Source organism: Syngnathus scovelli, chromosome 12 (assembly GCF_024217435.2).
Source record: "Syngnathus scovelli strain Florida chromosome 12, RoL_Ssco_1.2, whole genome shotgun sequence".
Lineage (NCBI taxonomy): Eukaryota > Metazoa > Chordata > Actinopteri > Syngnathiformes > Syngnathidae > Syngnathus > Syngnathus scovelli.
This window is the reverse complement of record NC_090858.1, coordinates 8,550,928-8,564,192: the sequence shown is the minus strand read 5'-3', so window position 1 is coordinate 8,564,192 and position 13,265 is coordinate 8,550,928. Positions and strand designations below refer to the sequence as shown.

General features: G+C 40.2%; 1 protein-coding gene across 33 annotated transcripts in view; it reads left to right on the top strand.

The window, feature by feature from the left end:
- The window catches only part of LOC125978083 (neurexin-1a), a 145,676-nt gene that overhangs the window by 88,503 nt on the left and 43,908 nt on the right, over window positions 1-13,265 (top strand). For all 33 annotated transcript variants that reach the window (XM_049735091.2, XM_049735090.2, XM_049735102.2 and 30 more), the window contains one exon: window positions 8,939-9,120. In XM_049735091.2, the coding sequence (XP_049591048.1) occupies window positions 8,939-9,120 (182 nt within the window). The remainder of the gene's footprint in view (window positions 1-8,938; window positions 9,121-13,265) is intronic.

The window sequence follows — 13,265 nt, the reverse complement described above, 5'->3', positions numbered from 1 at the left end:
TTAGAACATTGAGGCGCTCCATGTTGCCCAAGGGTGTTTGGGACAGACAAATATGTTGCCTGCAAAGTGTTAAGCCTCTTCTATAGGCCCATCTTGAGTGCAGATACTTTAATGTCCTCATGGGGCTATTTTCATATGACACTGAGAGACCAGGATACTTCAGCAGTACATGTCAAGGCATTAATTGACAGATGATGTAATGCATTTGCGGACGTACCCATTTTTTTATGTATGCCTAGTGGTCCTCAATGGTTTTACAGCGCAGACAATTTTCAAGTATGACAATTTCTTGCCGCAGCACCCATAGTGAATACAACTCAACCTCCCAAAAAGTTTTAAAGTTTGCTTGCGTCCTGCAATTTGTTGTCGAATAGTGATGGATGTGGTTTATCTAAGACTCTAAAAAGGACAAGCAGTGGACAGATGGGTGGAAGCCTGGTACCAGTCCACTGTGTGGCTGTTTGGGTGCTGTTGCTCTAATGCTGGTTTCTCGATAAGGAAATAATCTGCGACCGATAAGAGTCACACAAGCGATGGAATTTTGAGAGTGTGTTATCGCACCATATGTGGAGTCCCTTGGAAATTTTCAGTTTAAGGTGTTTGCTGGCCATAATTGACCGTGTGGTAGACAACGCGTCAGTCTCCTGAGGGCATATTTCATGACCTAATGTTCAAGAATCTCCTCTGAGCCATTATTAAGAGTCTATTACGAAACAGAGTGAGGAGAAGCTCTCTCGGTAATGTGATTACATTATAGGTCGAGCGCCATGCGGAAGGGTACATAAAAACAAAATGGAAGTCATGTTAATCAACATGGTACCTGGCTCTGGGATAAAGCCTGCTGTTGTCTTTGCTGTGATGCAAATTACTTGAGTTTCATGGGGCTTGTCTTCTCTCAGGGGTGTCTTTTTACTGCTGCAATTAACTAGTAAGTTATTTTGTCGGCTTTCTGAATTCCAGTGTAGATTTTTCTTTATGAGCAAATATACGTATACTCTCAGTATGCACTTTGTGTAACAAAATACAATTACATTATATGAAATGGATGTGACAAGTTTTTTTAACAAAAGAAAATACATGGTCATGAGTTATGGTATTGAAGAGTTCGATTCTAACTTGATTCCCTCGTATTATTCATTTTCAGAATATGATGGTGATACTTAAAGTGACCGATCTTATTTACATCTCCAAATGTCTCACCAATCATCACCATCAGAAAATAATAGAATCAAGAGTCAGTCACATAAAGAACAATCAACATAGTTATACAGAAATAAATTCACAAAACTCACAATAAAAAATTAGAAATTAAGAGTCTTTGAGAGCGAAGGAGTCAACAAAACCTCCGATTGATGAATCAATAAACATATTCCTCTCAATTGGCATATTAAAGACACTTGAGTCCATTTTAAATGTTACAACTAACATTCAGTTGAATCAGAGACATTTCTGTGACATCACTATTTTGCAGAACAACAAATGAATGAAGACTTGAGAAGTTTGAGCCCTGGGACAAGGGAAATTTCTTCTGAGATGGAAGAAGAGAGAAGGGAGGCTCTGTGATGTTGCTGTCCTTGTCAGTATCTTGTGGGCTTGTATCAAATAATTACTCCCATGTCTCTGAGTTGATGCAATCGTGTTACGATGACAGTATCCCTGCTCCTTTTTTAAGCAGCAGTGGCGATAGTGGTGCTGATATAGATCTGAGTACATGTTACTGTAATCTAAAGAGAGCCTAGGTGGTTATTGACCCATGGATAAGACACTGAAGGCCACACTTGTAGTTTTTGCCTATGGTGGACATCATTTCCATTTAACCAACAGTGTGGCGTGTGCCTCCACTCATCTTTCCTACCCTTCATCCCACTCTTCTCTCATCTTCATTTTTCCTGCCTAAATCACCTTCAACTCCCTTGTTGGTGTGCCGAGCCCATCCAAGCAGACTGAGTGGGCAGTGTTTTGCGCCCGCAGTGGTCTGTGTGGTTCCAGCGGTGACCACACTGTAGATGGCATGGAGGGAAATGAGACCTGACTGCGCGTGTGGTGAGCAGGGAAGGTTCAGATGAGTAATGTGTCCATCCGGCTTTCGGATTAGAGATTTTCAAGATGAGAGCATGAAAGAGCGAGAGGAACAGACCGTTGGTACTCAAGGGGGAGATGTTTGCCCCTGACATGCCTGGGTCCTGTCTGAGCTTGAGTCAGAGACTTCTCTCCCCAAGTTATTGTGAATCATCAGGATCTAATTTGTTTACACCTCTGGCTCATGTATTTAAAGGTAAAGCAATCCTAAATCCAAAAGTATTTCTCGGTTAGCAAATTGTGGTACTTGTAGTATTGTTAAATACATTTGAATACAGAAATTGAACATATATATTGAATGGTAGTAGTGCCTCTCTTGTTTGCATTCAACAAGAAAACTCAATTTTGCCCGAGTTTTATTTCTTGCAATTCTACTCGGTCATTAGAAAGCTCACTATTTATTGTTTAAACAGTTAAACAGCATAAGTACAACATCCCTAACTTGTGTTATATTAAATAATATGAATGATGAGATGTGTTAAAGAGGAACAGTGTCACAAGCTAATCCAAACTATGAAGCAAGAAAAGCATGGAAAAAAAAAAAAAAAGGATTTTCAAATCTTTACTGTCATGGCACTGCAAACACATGCACTTTCACCTCCCACACAGTAGATATACACTAACAGAGTGAAAAAATGGAGAAAAAAAAAAAAGATCAACACATGTAGGCAGCAAATTGGAACTGAGTACAGTAATAGTCTCAAATTCAGATGACAGTATAAGAAATGATTATGTCTGCCCTTTGCACAAATGGTGGGCCTTGGGATGAGGATTTCTGTGACTCGCATTGCTTCTGCAGTTTACAATTGCTCACCTGCAGTCGAGTGACTAGGCCTTAATCCACTCTAATAGGATTGTGTGGGATTTAAGCAACCTCATTGCTCCTTCCATCTCTTCGAGCCTCCAGTCTGCTGGGAATGACTGATAAAAAAAAAAAATAATAAAAAAAAACATGCTTGCTGAACACCAAGGTGCATGCTAATATTAGCATACACGAAGCAACACAGAGTCGGAATATGATGCAAACCCACACACATTTGTTGCTTTCTATTTATTTGTTGTCAGATACCTGGTATGTTTGTGTTGTAAATATTGGGAAGGCACACGATGCATGCGTTTAAAAATATCCATAATATAAACAGTACATTTTTACTGTCTGATAATAAATGTGGACGGACAAGAAAACACAAATATAATAAAATATACATATGTGTAAATGTAAAAATATTTTTCTCATCTGAATTCTGTGCAATGATTGATAACATGGTAATAAAACAACACACTACCACAAAGATCACAAATGTCATTTTACAAAGAATTCAGCAGAATTCATAGTTTAATAACTATTTAATAACTAGCTGCTAAAAAGTCAAAGCGGACATATACCACCACAGCACGAGCAAACGTAAAGAAATACGTGCAATGTGAAAAGAATTGAAGCTTTCTTACTGTCTCTTAACTACTTCTTGTGTATTATTAGCTGAAGTTATGCAGCTAATTAAATGATATCTCCCCACTCTTTGAGGCTCAGGAGCAATAAGCAAAGCTCATGTCAAATCCTGCAATTAAGGCCAAAGCATACTCGCTATCTCTTGGGCCACATGGCTCACAAATGGAATAAACATTTAAAATGAAGCTGTGCCAAAGAAGCATGACATAAAAATTGGGCATTAATTATTAGAAGAGCCTTACCCAAATGCCTTAAACAGACAATTTACCATCCGTCCAGTTATGATTGTGATGAGCATATTTGTGAGGCATTGTTTACGCTCTATTTTTGAGTTTTTATGTATGCATGCTGCCTCAAGCTAGTATCTAATACTTTTTCAAATAAAGGAAAAATGTTTTAGGTCCTTTAATTGTGTGTGAAATATCCGGGCTGCGGAGATGTTATATATTTTCTTATAGAAAGTAATTTATAGGATAGAACAAAGGTATTACAACTGTGCTGGCTCTTGACGCACTATTTCTTTAAAACGCAGTTGCTCCTTGTCATCTTAAAGCATGGTCTTTGTGTGGGTTGTATTCATGCCGACGCCGGATGGAATGCACATGGCGCACAAGCAACGAGACGAGTCTCATATCAGAGCCCTGGCCTTGGATTCTGATTTCTGCCTCACTTCCATTGTGTAATTATCCCTTACACTTGTTTCCACTAACGAGAACTGCAGACATGCTTGCTCCCTATAAAGAAGATAGCTGAGATGTTTAGAGTCTGGGATGGCACACAGGCTCACTATACTAAAATAATGATGACACTAATGTCTCATGGCACACGATTCTCCATAGAGGCTTTTTTTATTTATTTTATTAAGCAGAGAATCACACGCTTTATTTTCTCTCCGTCTATTTTCTGATGTGCGCAAATTAAATACTGGATGCAGAAACATCCAATCAACGTTTACTGGCAAACGAGAACGCTAATATGAGCTGAGTGAAAGGGTGCATTGTGTATTAGTTGCAAACCAGGCAAGGTGATGATGAGAGAGTAAATTAGAAGCTGTCAATACTGTGGGACACCTCTATGAGCGCCAAGGAGGTTGGCCGGGATGCCAGATATGCAGCTGGTCGAAGCAACAAAGGGCCCGTTGGGCGTAGTGCTCCGTTAGGACACTGGGTCTTGTCAGCTCAGACTGGATGGGCCATTCTGCTCCACAAGGCAGGGGCTCATGTTTCACTTTGGGCTTAGGGGAAGTGAGCATGGCAGCGGAGGGGGCAGAACGCTTCAAGGGACACTGGTCGACTGAGCACTCATGGCACAATGTTAGCAGCCTAGGGGCTACTGATTTATCCTCGGCCTTGAATTGATGGGCCCTTACCATGAAGAGCATGACGAGCTGGTCAGTATGGCTACCCTGAGGCCAGTTTCTGTGAGGTTTAAGCTTATCTCAGCACAGCAGTGTACAGATAAATGACACCGATGTACCGCTACTGTATTGTACAGAATGTTTCACAGTATTAGACTTGGGGGTTGACAGGCAAGAAATTGATTGTTTGTAAATTTGTTGATGGTGTAGATTTGGTTGTTCAAGTAAAATGGTGTACTTCACACTAAAAATAATCTATCATCTTCTCACTGGTATCTACTAGGAATTGAGAGCATTCAGAGAGAGATTATTTAAATCACGATGTTCACAATTGAGATTTTCAAGAAAATTAGAGGTTCCAAATTGACCTGATCGGTTTGCTCTTCTATTTAATTACTCTCGTAAAGATGAGACAAGACAGCATAACATTCAGTCTGACACTTCACAAAAACTACTGTACTCTACTTTCTAATTGGCTTGTTTTTAATCACAGGACCTTCATTAGTTTCTTTCTCTCTTAGTTTTGGATGTGCTCACTTCACTCTTATTGTGCCTTGAGCTTTCTCTCCTTTATTACGTTTGTTGCTCTGTAATTCTGGAGCTGGCATCTTGGAGACTTTAATACCAATCAAAGGCACCAAGCAGCAATGCCCCGCGTTTTGTTTCCACTTAATTTAATTACATCAATTTAGTCCAGCCGAGAGTAAGACGGGGAGAGAGGAGAGTAATCTGTATCGGCTTACGAAGACAGGTTCGGCACTGTCCGAAATGCTACATGGGGGATTGCCTTGATGAAAGAGGGCTTAAGACTCGTAGGTCAATGGATACAGTGACAAACAATACTGTGGAACTGTGCTAATAAAATGTTTGCCAAGACCTAGCAAGATGACTTTTCAGTATATGGACTATTTTAAGTCATTTTTAAAGTCAAACACAAAGGAACATCTCAGCCCGTGTACATTAAAATGTCTGAAGGAGTTTTAGGGTCTCTCTGTATAGAAAACAAATGGCTGCCATGAGAAAGCTCAATTGTTTAAGTAAAGCACAGTGGGCAATGAATTAAGTACCGTCCAGTAATTTCCTAGATAAGCGCAGTTAGAAGGGGGTGTTTGCGCCGCGGTGGGAGGGAACACAGCCAACTTGTTTGCCATTAAATGGGACTGGCTCTCATTATTGTCTTTGAATTCAGCACAGACATGCAGGAGATGGATTCACACATAGTACATTTAAATGGAATTCCAAGACGTTCACTTATCAATTATGTTAATTATGGAATGGGTACTTGCAAAATGGCTTCTAGCCCCGATCGGGCGTACATGTGGCTATGCGTGTCTTAATAACGTGTGGCATAAAGCGGTACACCTGAAGTACATGGAGAGCCACCAAACAAAGTGTAGCTCACGACAATGGACTCATGTTTGCCATTAAGTTGATACATGGAGGTCAAAGGACAGTTAAATAGCCATGAGGCAAGACTTTAGTGCTCATTGTATTTGCCATCTTGTCAAGTGACCTAGAAGATGATTTAATTGTTGATACAGGGGTGAGGTAAACTGCAGGATGTGGGTCTGCATGTGATAATTTTTTTCTGATGTCGGTAAATGCTCAGAAACATTGATTGTAAAGCCTCAGGAACATTGATTGTGGAGAGCTACTTCACCGCCATCGAGAGAGTTTGAATGGGGAATAGTGTCCTCATAAATCCCTTTAACGATTTCTCAAGTATCGGGAATAGTAATCCAATACAAATCATTACGGCACTTTTAATTGTTTCCCCCCCTGATGATAAGCAAACAAAAACCTTTTTTCTTTCTTTTAATGGTATACATACCTATATGTAGGTTATAAATGTTAATCAATTATTTTCTGTCGAAATTGGTGCAGTGATGTGGCGGCTGTTACGCTAATTAAGCTCATTTCCATTCTAAAGACATTGTCTATTTGATGCCAACCCTCTTCATACTATTATGTACTGGGCTGATAGGAGGTCCTCTTTTTATATTGTATTTAGATTTATGGAAATTATCAGTACTTAACCTAAAAACACACACACACACACATCAGGTAATCTATATTTATACGCCAGACATTACGGGAAGCCCTGGTAGTGATCAGAGTTGTGTGAGGTGCTGATGGAAAGCAGATCTATAACGCTTTGTCTCCTTTTCATATTACCATCACATCTATGTAATTATGATTGGATTCTTCCTTAGTTTCTCGGAATAAGTAGTAATATGAGGCTCCTTGTGCTAGTGGTGTTAGAGGTCAGCAGAAAGACATCCTGTGTGGGTGCGATTTCAGCCAATCATACCAAGCCATGTTCTTTAGCCAGTGGACTCAAGGGGCTGTCACTAGCAATTCACGATTACCTCTGAAGCACTCAAGTAAAATGCTCCCATACACCCTTCCGTATACACAACTGAAGTATGCACCTTGACAAAATGCATATCGAGTTGTATCAAGAAGCCATCCATTCCCTGCTGACCATCTTCTCGTTCAGAAAATAAGCGTACATTCTTTTTGGGATGTCTTGAGTGGAGAAGATGCAATTGCGGGTTCCCAATGCAACAAAAAAATATTAATTCACAGATCTTGCAGATCGGTCCCTTGAAATACTTGCCAGCAGCGAGGTTTACTCGGCGTAGTCCTCTAAAATGCGCGATGGTGTCATGTCTTACTCGGGGATCATCCAGTTAAAGTGAGTGTCACATCATATAGGGAGACAGAGAGGGAACACGCTTGCTTGAGGGGGATCTTACATGGTTAGGAGGAGCTTAATTGTAATAATCTGAAACATGGAGCAAGTGTTTGGTAGCTCTGAGGAAAACACTCAGACACTGCTGGCATGAAATTGCACTGTTAAGAGGCCAATATCAGTCACGTAGTTGTGGAACGAGAGCAATACAGCCGCTAGACTTCATGGAAAAAAGTCGGCCTTACAAATATATTACACAATGTATTTTCATTTGTAGAAGACCTCAAAACACTAAATCCATGCGGACAACATGGCTACTGGGTCTTATTTAATTCTGCTTATATATGCACTCCAAAAAAAATACAATAAATCCTGCCACAGATCTTTTGGTGTAACATTTGTTAATCACTCTATTGATAATTAATTGCAAATTAGTTTTAGCTCACACATGATTGTGTATTGACCATAATGAAGAAATGAGACTGAAGTTGTTTTGTAGAAAACATATGCCTAAAGCCACAATCTGAGTAAAAAACCTTTAACGACTATGGTGTCTAAAGGCATCAGTACTCTATTTCACATTTCATTATTTTTAAAGCTGAGCTGTCAAGTAAACGTGTATGCTTGTAAAATAAATCTTTAAAATGCTGACAAAAAAAAACCTGGCAGTGCATTTTTTTTTATTTAGTTTATTTGTGAGTATGTGATCATAACCTCTTTGTGCTTCTTTAATCCCTTGTGAAGAAATAAATAAAGACTCCCTCTACCCAGCAAAAGTGACATGCATGTTATCCTGACAAGCATCAACACTAGTCTGTAATGTTTCCATTCATGCACAGACTCCCACTTTTAAGTGACCACTTCCTTCATCATTTGGGAAAGTATCACGCCCATCTATTAGCGGCATCATGCCACAGGGGTCTATCTCACTGAATAGCAAGGTAATTATAATGACTCCACTATCTTCCAGGTCGTGTTCATGGTCTCCTAAAGACAACAATGTAATTCGCGGAGACAGGAAATAGCTGGTGCGGAGGTCACCGAAAGCCATAATTGGACCGGTCAGTCAATAATGCCGCAGCCTTTGAGGCCACTAATGAAGCACAAGAGACATGGCCTTGCATGCCAGTTACTTGGGCAACAGGGACATGACTGCACACTCAGTAGCACTCAGATGAATCCCCCCCCCTGCAGAGCACTAAAGCAGAGTTAGTGCAGAGTATTACGAGGAAAGCCACAGATGTCCAACCCTTAAAAGAAAATGAAGGCTTCTTAAAGTATTGCCAATATTACAAGGATGAGTATGCGTTCACTATATTAACATGCTGTGTTTGTGATTGTCTTGTTTTTATCCCAGCTGGAACTACTTACATATTTGGACGTGATGGTGGTATCATCACATACACATGGCCGCCAAATGACCGACCCAGCACAAGGGCAGACCGACTTGCAATTGGCTTCAGCACTCACCTGAAAGATGCTGTTCTGGTGAGGGTGGATAGCTCCTCTGGTCTTGGAGACTTCTTGAAACTGCACATCGTAAGTGGAAAAACATACTCACTCAACAACAAGCAGCTTTTTTTTATTTCATAAGAAAAGGTCCCTGCTAGCCAAAGCTACTATTCTTTTTCAAATGTTATTGGCTTTCACGGGTATTATGGAAAATGATTAAGGACGGTTCATTTAAAAACATAAGCGACACACTGGAAACTCCGATACACAAATGTGCAATTGGTTTTGTATTAGTCAAGGTATCCACGCATTAACATATTCACAAAGTCAGTGTGTACTGACATAAGCAGGCCTGCCCTGAGGAAATGGAACGCCTGTGTCTGTCTCACTCATGTGGAAATGCATTATGGGCATTATGCGCAGCAAGCCTAAGGTATTTTTAACGCACAGCTTTTCATCTGAGTGCAACTAGCCAGTTTAAAAGTAGACAACCTGTTATGTACACACCGTTAATCTCCAAATGTCATGCCGACACTCTAACAAGACACTAAGAAGAATTGGGACAGTGTCGAGAAAGATAAGTCAGATGGGCTAATGCTGTGATTTTGTAATTTTTTATTTTTTTTTGGGTGGGTAGACTTTTGCTTGCTTGTTATATGCGTCACAAACCTTTGCAGAAAACTGTAACAACGTCCAAAAAAAATACCTTAAATTGATGAGCGGACATTTTTCAAAGTAAAACCCACAGTTGTATAGGTCATAAGTAAATAATAATATAATCATGATTTTCTGTATTTTTACTGTGTAAAAAGTAAAGACATGCAGACACCAAAGGGAAGTCTTGGGTTGTTCAACAGAAACGCTCCTGCGGCTTACAGCAAATTTATCCCTTGCCTTGTTGCAACATTCAATTGACAGGGAGAAATTGTTGATAAGGCATGTTCAACTGGCGGGGGCAGTGGCTTGTGAGAATCCTTTCCCCTCTCGCATCAGCAGTCATTCCAGTTGCTTCCTCGTAATTATTTATTCATTAATGCACAGTAATTTGGCGGGCTTTGAGACTGTTGCATTTTGTCAGAGAAAATGAGAAAAGTAACTTTTGGAATTGCACAACAGAGACATGAGGTGAGTGAATCCAAAGTTCATGTATTTCAATGATCTAGTTCAGACCATAAATTAAAGAAAAAAAGTAACTAGTGTACGTGTTTTATTGAGTATGACGAAAACGCTATCTGGAGCTGGCGTTCATTAGAATGCATTCTTTCCAACCAACATAGTCAGGAATGATTCCCCGTGGGTACCCCTGCCCCCTCACTCCCCTTATTTCCTCATGTTACCTCGACTGCTCTTTGAAGGAGGAGTGTCTTATCTTTTGCTCGATGAGATGGGATTAGACCAGATTTCTGTATTTACACTCTCTCACACCCCTTTCCCCCCTGGCCCCCCTCACGTACCTAATCGCAGACTCCCATTTCATGATGACAGCAAAATCATCGGGCCTTGAAGGACAAAATCTCAGTTTGCACTTTTTCAAAGAAGGAACATTCTGTGGAATACTTGGAAACTGTGATTTAAATGCAGCTCGATAGATTTGTGATCTCTCTCCCTGCTGCCGATTCTTCACTGCAGATAAAGATGATGACAGTGAAATCAGTGAACCATCAAATGTATAGCGATTACTCTCCCCTAGCTTATGTAGCACATACAGAAGGAAGACTTCATTTCTAATCAGGTTTCAGCATTTTCGTCCATTATAGAAACAATTTATTCTCCATAGTGCTGTACTAAATTCATTAGACTGCTCCAACAAGTTTGTGACCACATTGTGCGGTCTGTACATGATTTAAAAAAAAAAATGCCCTCACATGTAGTAGATGGTTAAATGATAAATCTCAGCAGTGACATTATGCATTCAGGGTGTACCGGATATTGACTATAATCACTACGCCTATCATTACTTGTTTTGTGAATGCAATTAAGATTATTTCCCTTGATACAGATATAGTTTAATTGAAGAATACAGCCACGTACTAAGTCTACATGGTTAAAATAGCTCCAGCACTTAGTGATTGTCCCATGAGAAGTGTTGGTGAACCTAAAGTTTAGCTTTGACTTTAAAACAAATCCTTGGAGACTTTGTAGACCGTGGTCCAAACCTGGACCTTGACGTCTTTCTTAATACACCCGAACCGGTTTTTATATTAGACAATCGATAGTAATTGTTATTAACGTTAGTCTTCGATTATTAAAGACCGATGTACATTCCAACTCCCACATGACACATCTCGGTCAGTTAAATTGTTTATTCAGAGGGGCTTTGCAGGTGAAGTGAGTGGGTGTGTGCGAGGCTGGCTAATAGAGGAGAAAAACTCGAGTCCAAGGAGAGAGTTCAAGGTAAATAAGGAACGATGAGCTTAGGAGAGAAAAAAAAATGGTAAGTCTATTGACGCCAGACTGCTTACAATTTGTTGGTCAAGGTGTTTAGTTGAAATCAACAAATGTGTTTTTTTTTTTTTTTTTTTTTTGGGCACATGTCACAGTACTTTTTCAAATTGTATTGGCTTTGATAGTCGGTTGGTAATACAGTACAGTTTAAGCACTGGTTGACAAAATAATTCCGAGTTGCAACTCCTGCTGTGATTTTCTGCACCTCAGCTTGAAGACATTTTTCTAGATTTTTGGGGGAATATACTTAAATGCCCAGCGATAACTTATCATGACTTGCTTAGACAATGGATGACCTTTTATGTGCCCTTTTCTAGCTCTGCACATTCTCCTGCTCCCTGAAATCTGTCATTTACGGACCCTTATACCATTTTCACATTGTGAGTGGAGCAAACCTAATGCATGGACATTCCCTTTCAGATTGATCCCTACCTGCATGTTTGTCTCCATTTTCCCATGGAATTAAACACATTTCTTCTTTCACACTCCAGCATCCTGTGAAGGTGAAACATTGTATTGCACGTTTTTATTCAGTTAACAGCCCGGCGTTGCCCGAGTGACAGCTGACTAGGGCTAAAGAGCGGGACACACATGGATCATAATTCTCACCTCCATTCACTAAATCCCCAACAGCTGTAATGTGTAAGGACAAGTAGTAAGCTCTGTATATTTCCTTGAGAGTTCTCTTAAGGAAGGTTTAAATTCCTAACATTTTTTCGTATTTTTTTGGGCCAAACAACAACCGTTGACTCCATCCTAAAACCATCTGTCTATTTTTAGGAAGTCATTCAGTCTGTAAAGTGGTGTCTGCTCAGAGTTTTTATTTTGCTGTCAATGAGCAGCGATGTTGAGCACTCCTGGAGCTTCTCCTCATTCTCATGCAAGGTCCCTGGAGGTCCACTGAGCTTGTTTTGTGCCAGTTCTAAAATCTCTATGTAGGGGGGGTGGGGACTATTCAAAGTACTGCCTTCGATTTCTCTCTTCTAATTGCCTACACGACTTTAAAAAAAACAAGCAATGAAGGCACTCAGGCTAAGACAATGTACTGTGAAGTTAATGTATTCCATAGATGCGAGGATATCTGCGAAATAATGACTTCTCTGCTGGAGCATTGCTCCCCTTGCTTCTCTTTAGCTGTCTTCCATAAAGGGGATTTTCTCCCTCTTGTGGATCACAATTTTACTGTAATTTCAACTCTCACTCGGTATCCTATTAATCAGGGAAAACAGCTTGAGGGCAACACATAACCATGACAAATGTATAAGAAGCTCAATGTGTAAGTTTCTGAACACAGTATGCAGAATTTTGCGCTGAATGATGAGCCTATGATGACAACAGATTCAAATTTGATGCTGAGGTGAGATTGTTGCCTGGGAGAGGAGCTGTGGGCCCGTAGAGACAAACCGTGTCACGCTATCCTCCATGCACCTATTAGATACACCTGCAAAGGGAGTGGATCTTATTCCTTCTTTCGGTTAATGCCTCAGAGCCAGTAATTACCTCCCATGCTCTTTGCAGACTTGCATGCGATAGCCACGGGATTTATGGTATGCACTGTCCTTGCACTATTTGTTTGCTCAAGGCACATCACTCAGCCATTCTTCTTCTACTGCACTTCCCATCACCACCCCACACTAAATCATTTTAATGTGTTCCTTATTGCCACCGTTGCTACCTCGTGGTTTGCTCGCTTGTCTTGGCCATTTTCTATGGCTACAGTAGCTTAGTATAGAGACATTGCCCTCATATTCCATTTATGTTTTGCAACAACAACATTAAAATTGAAT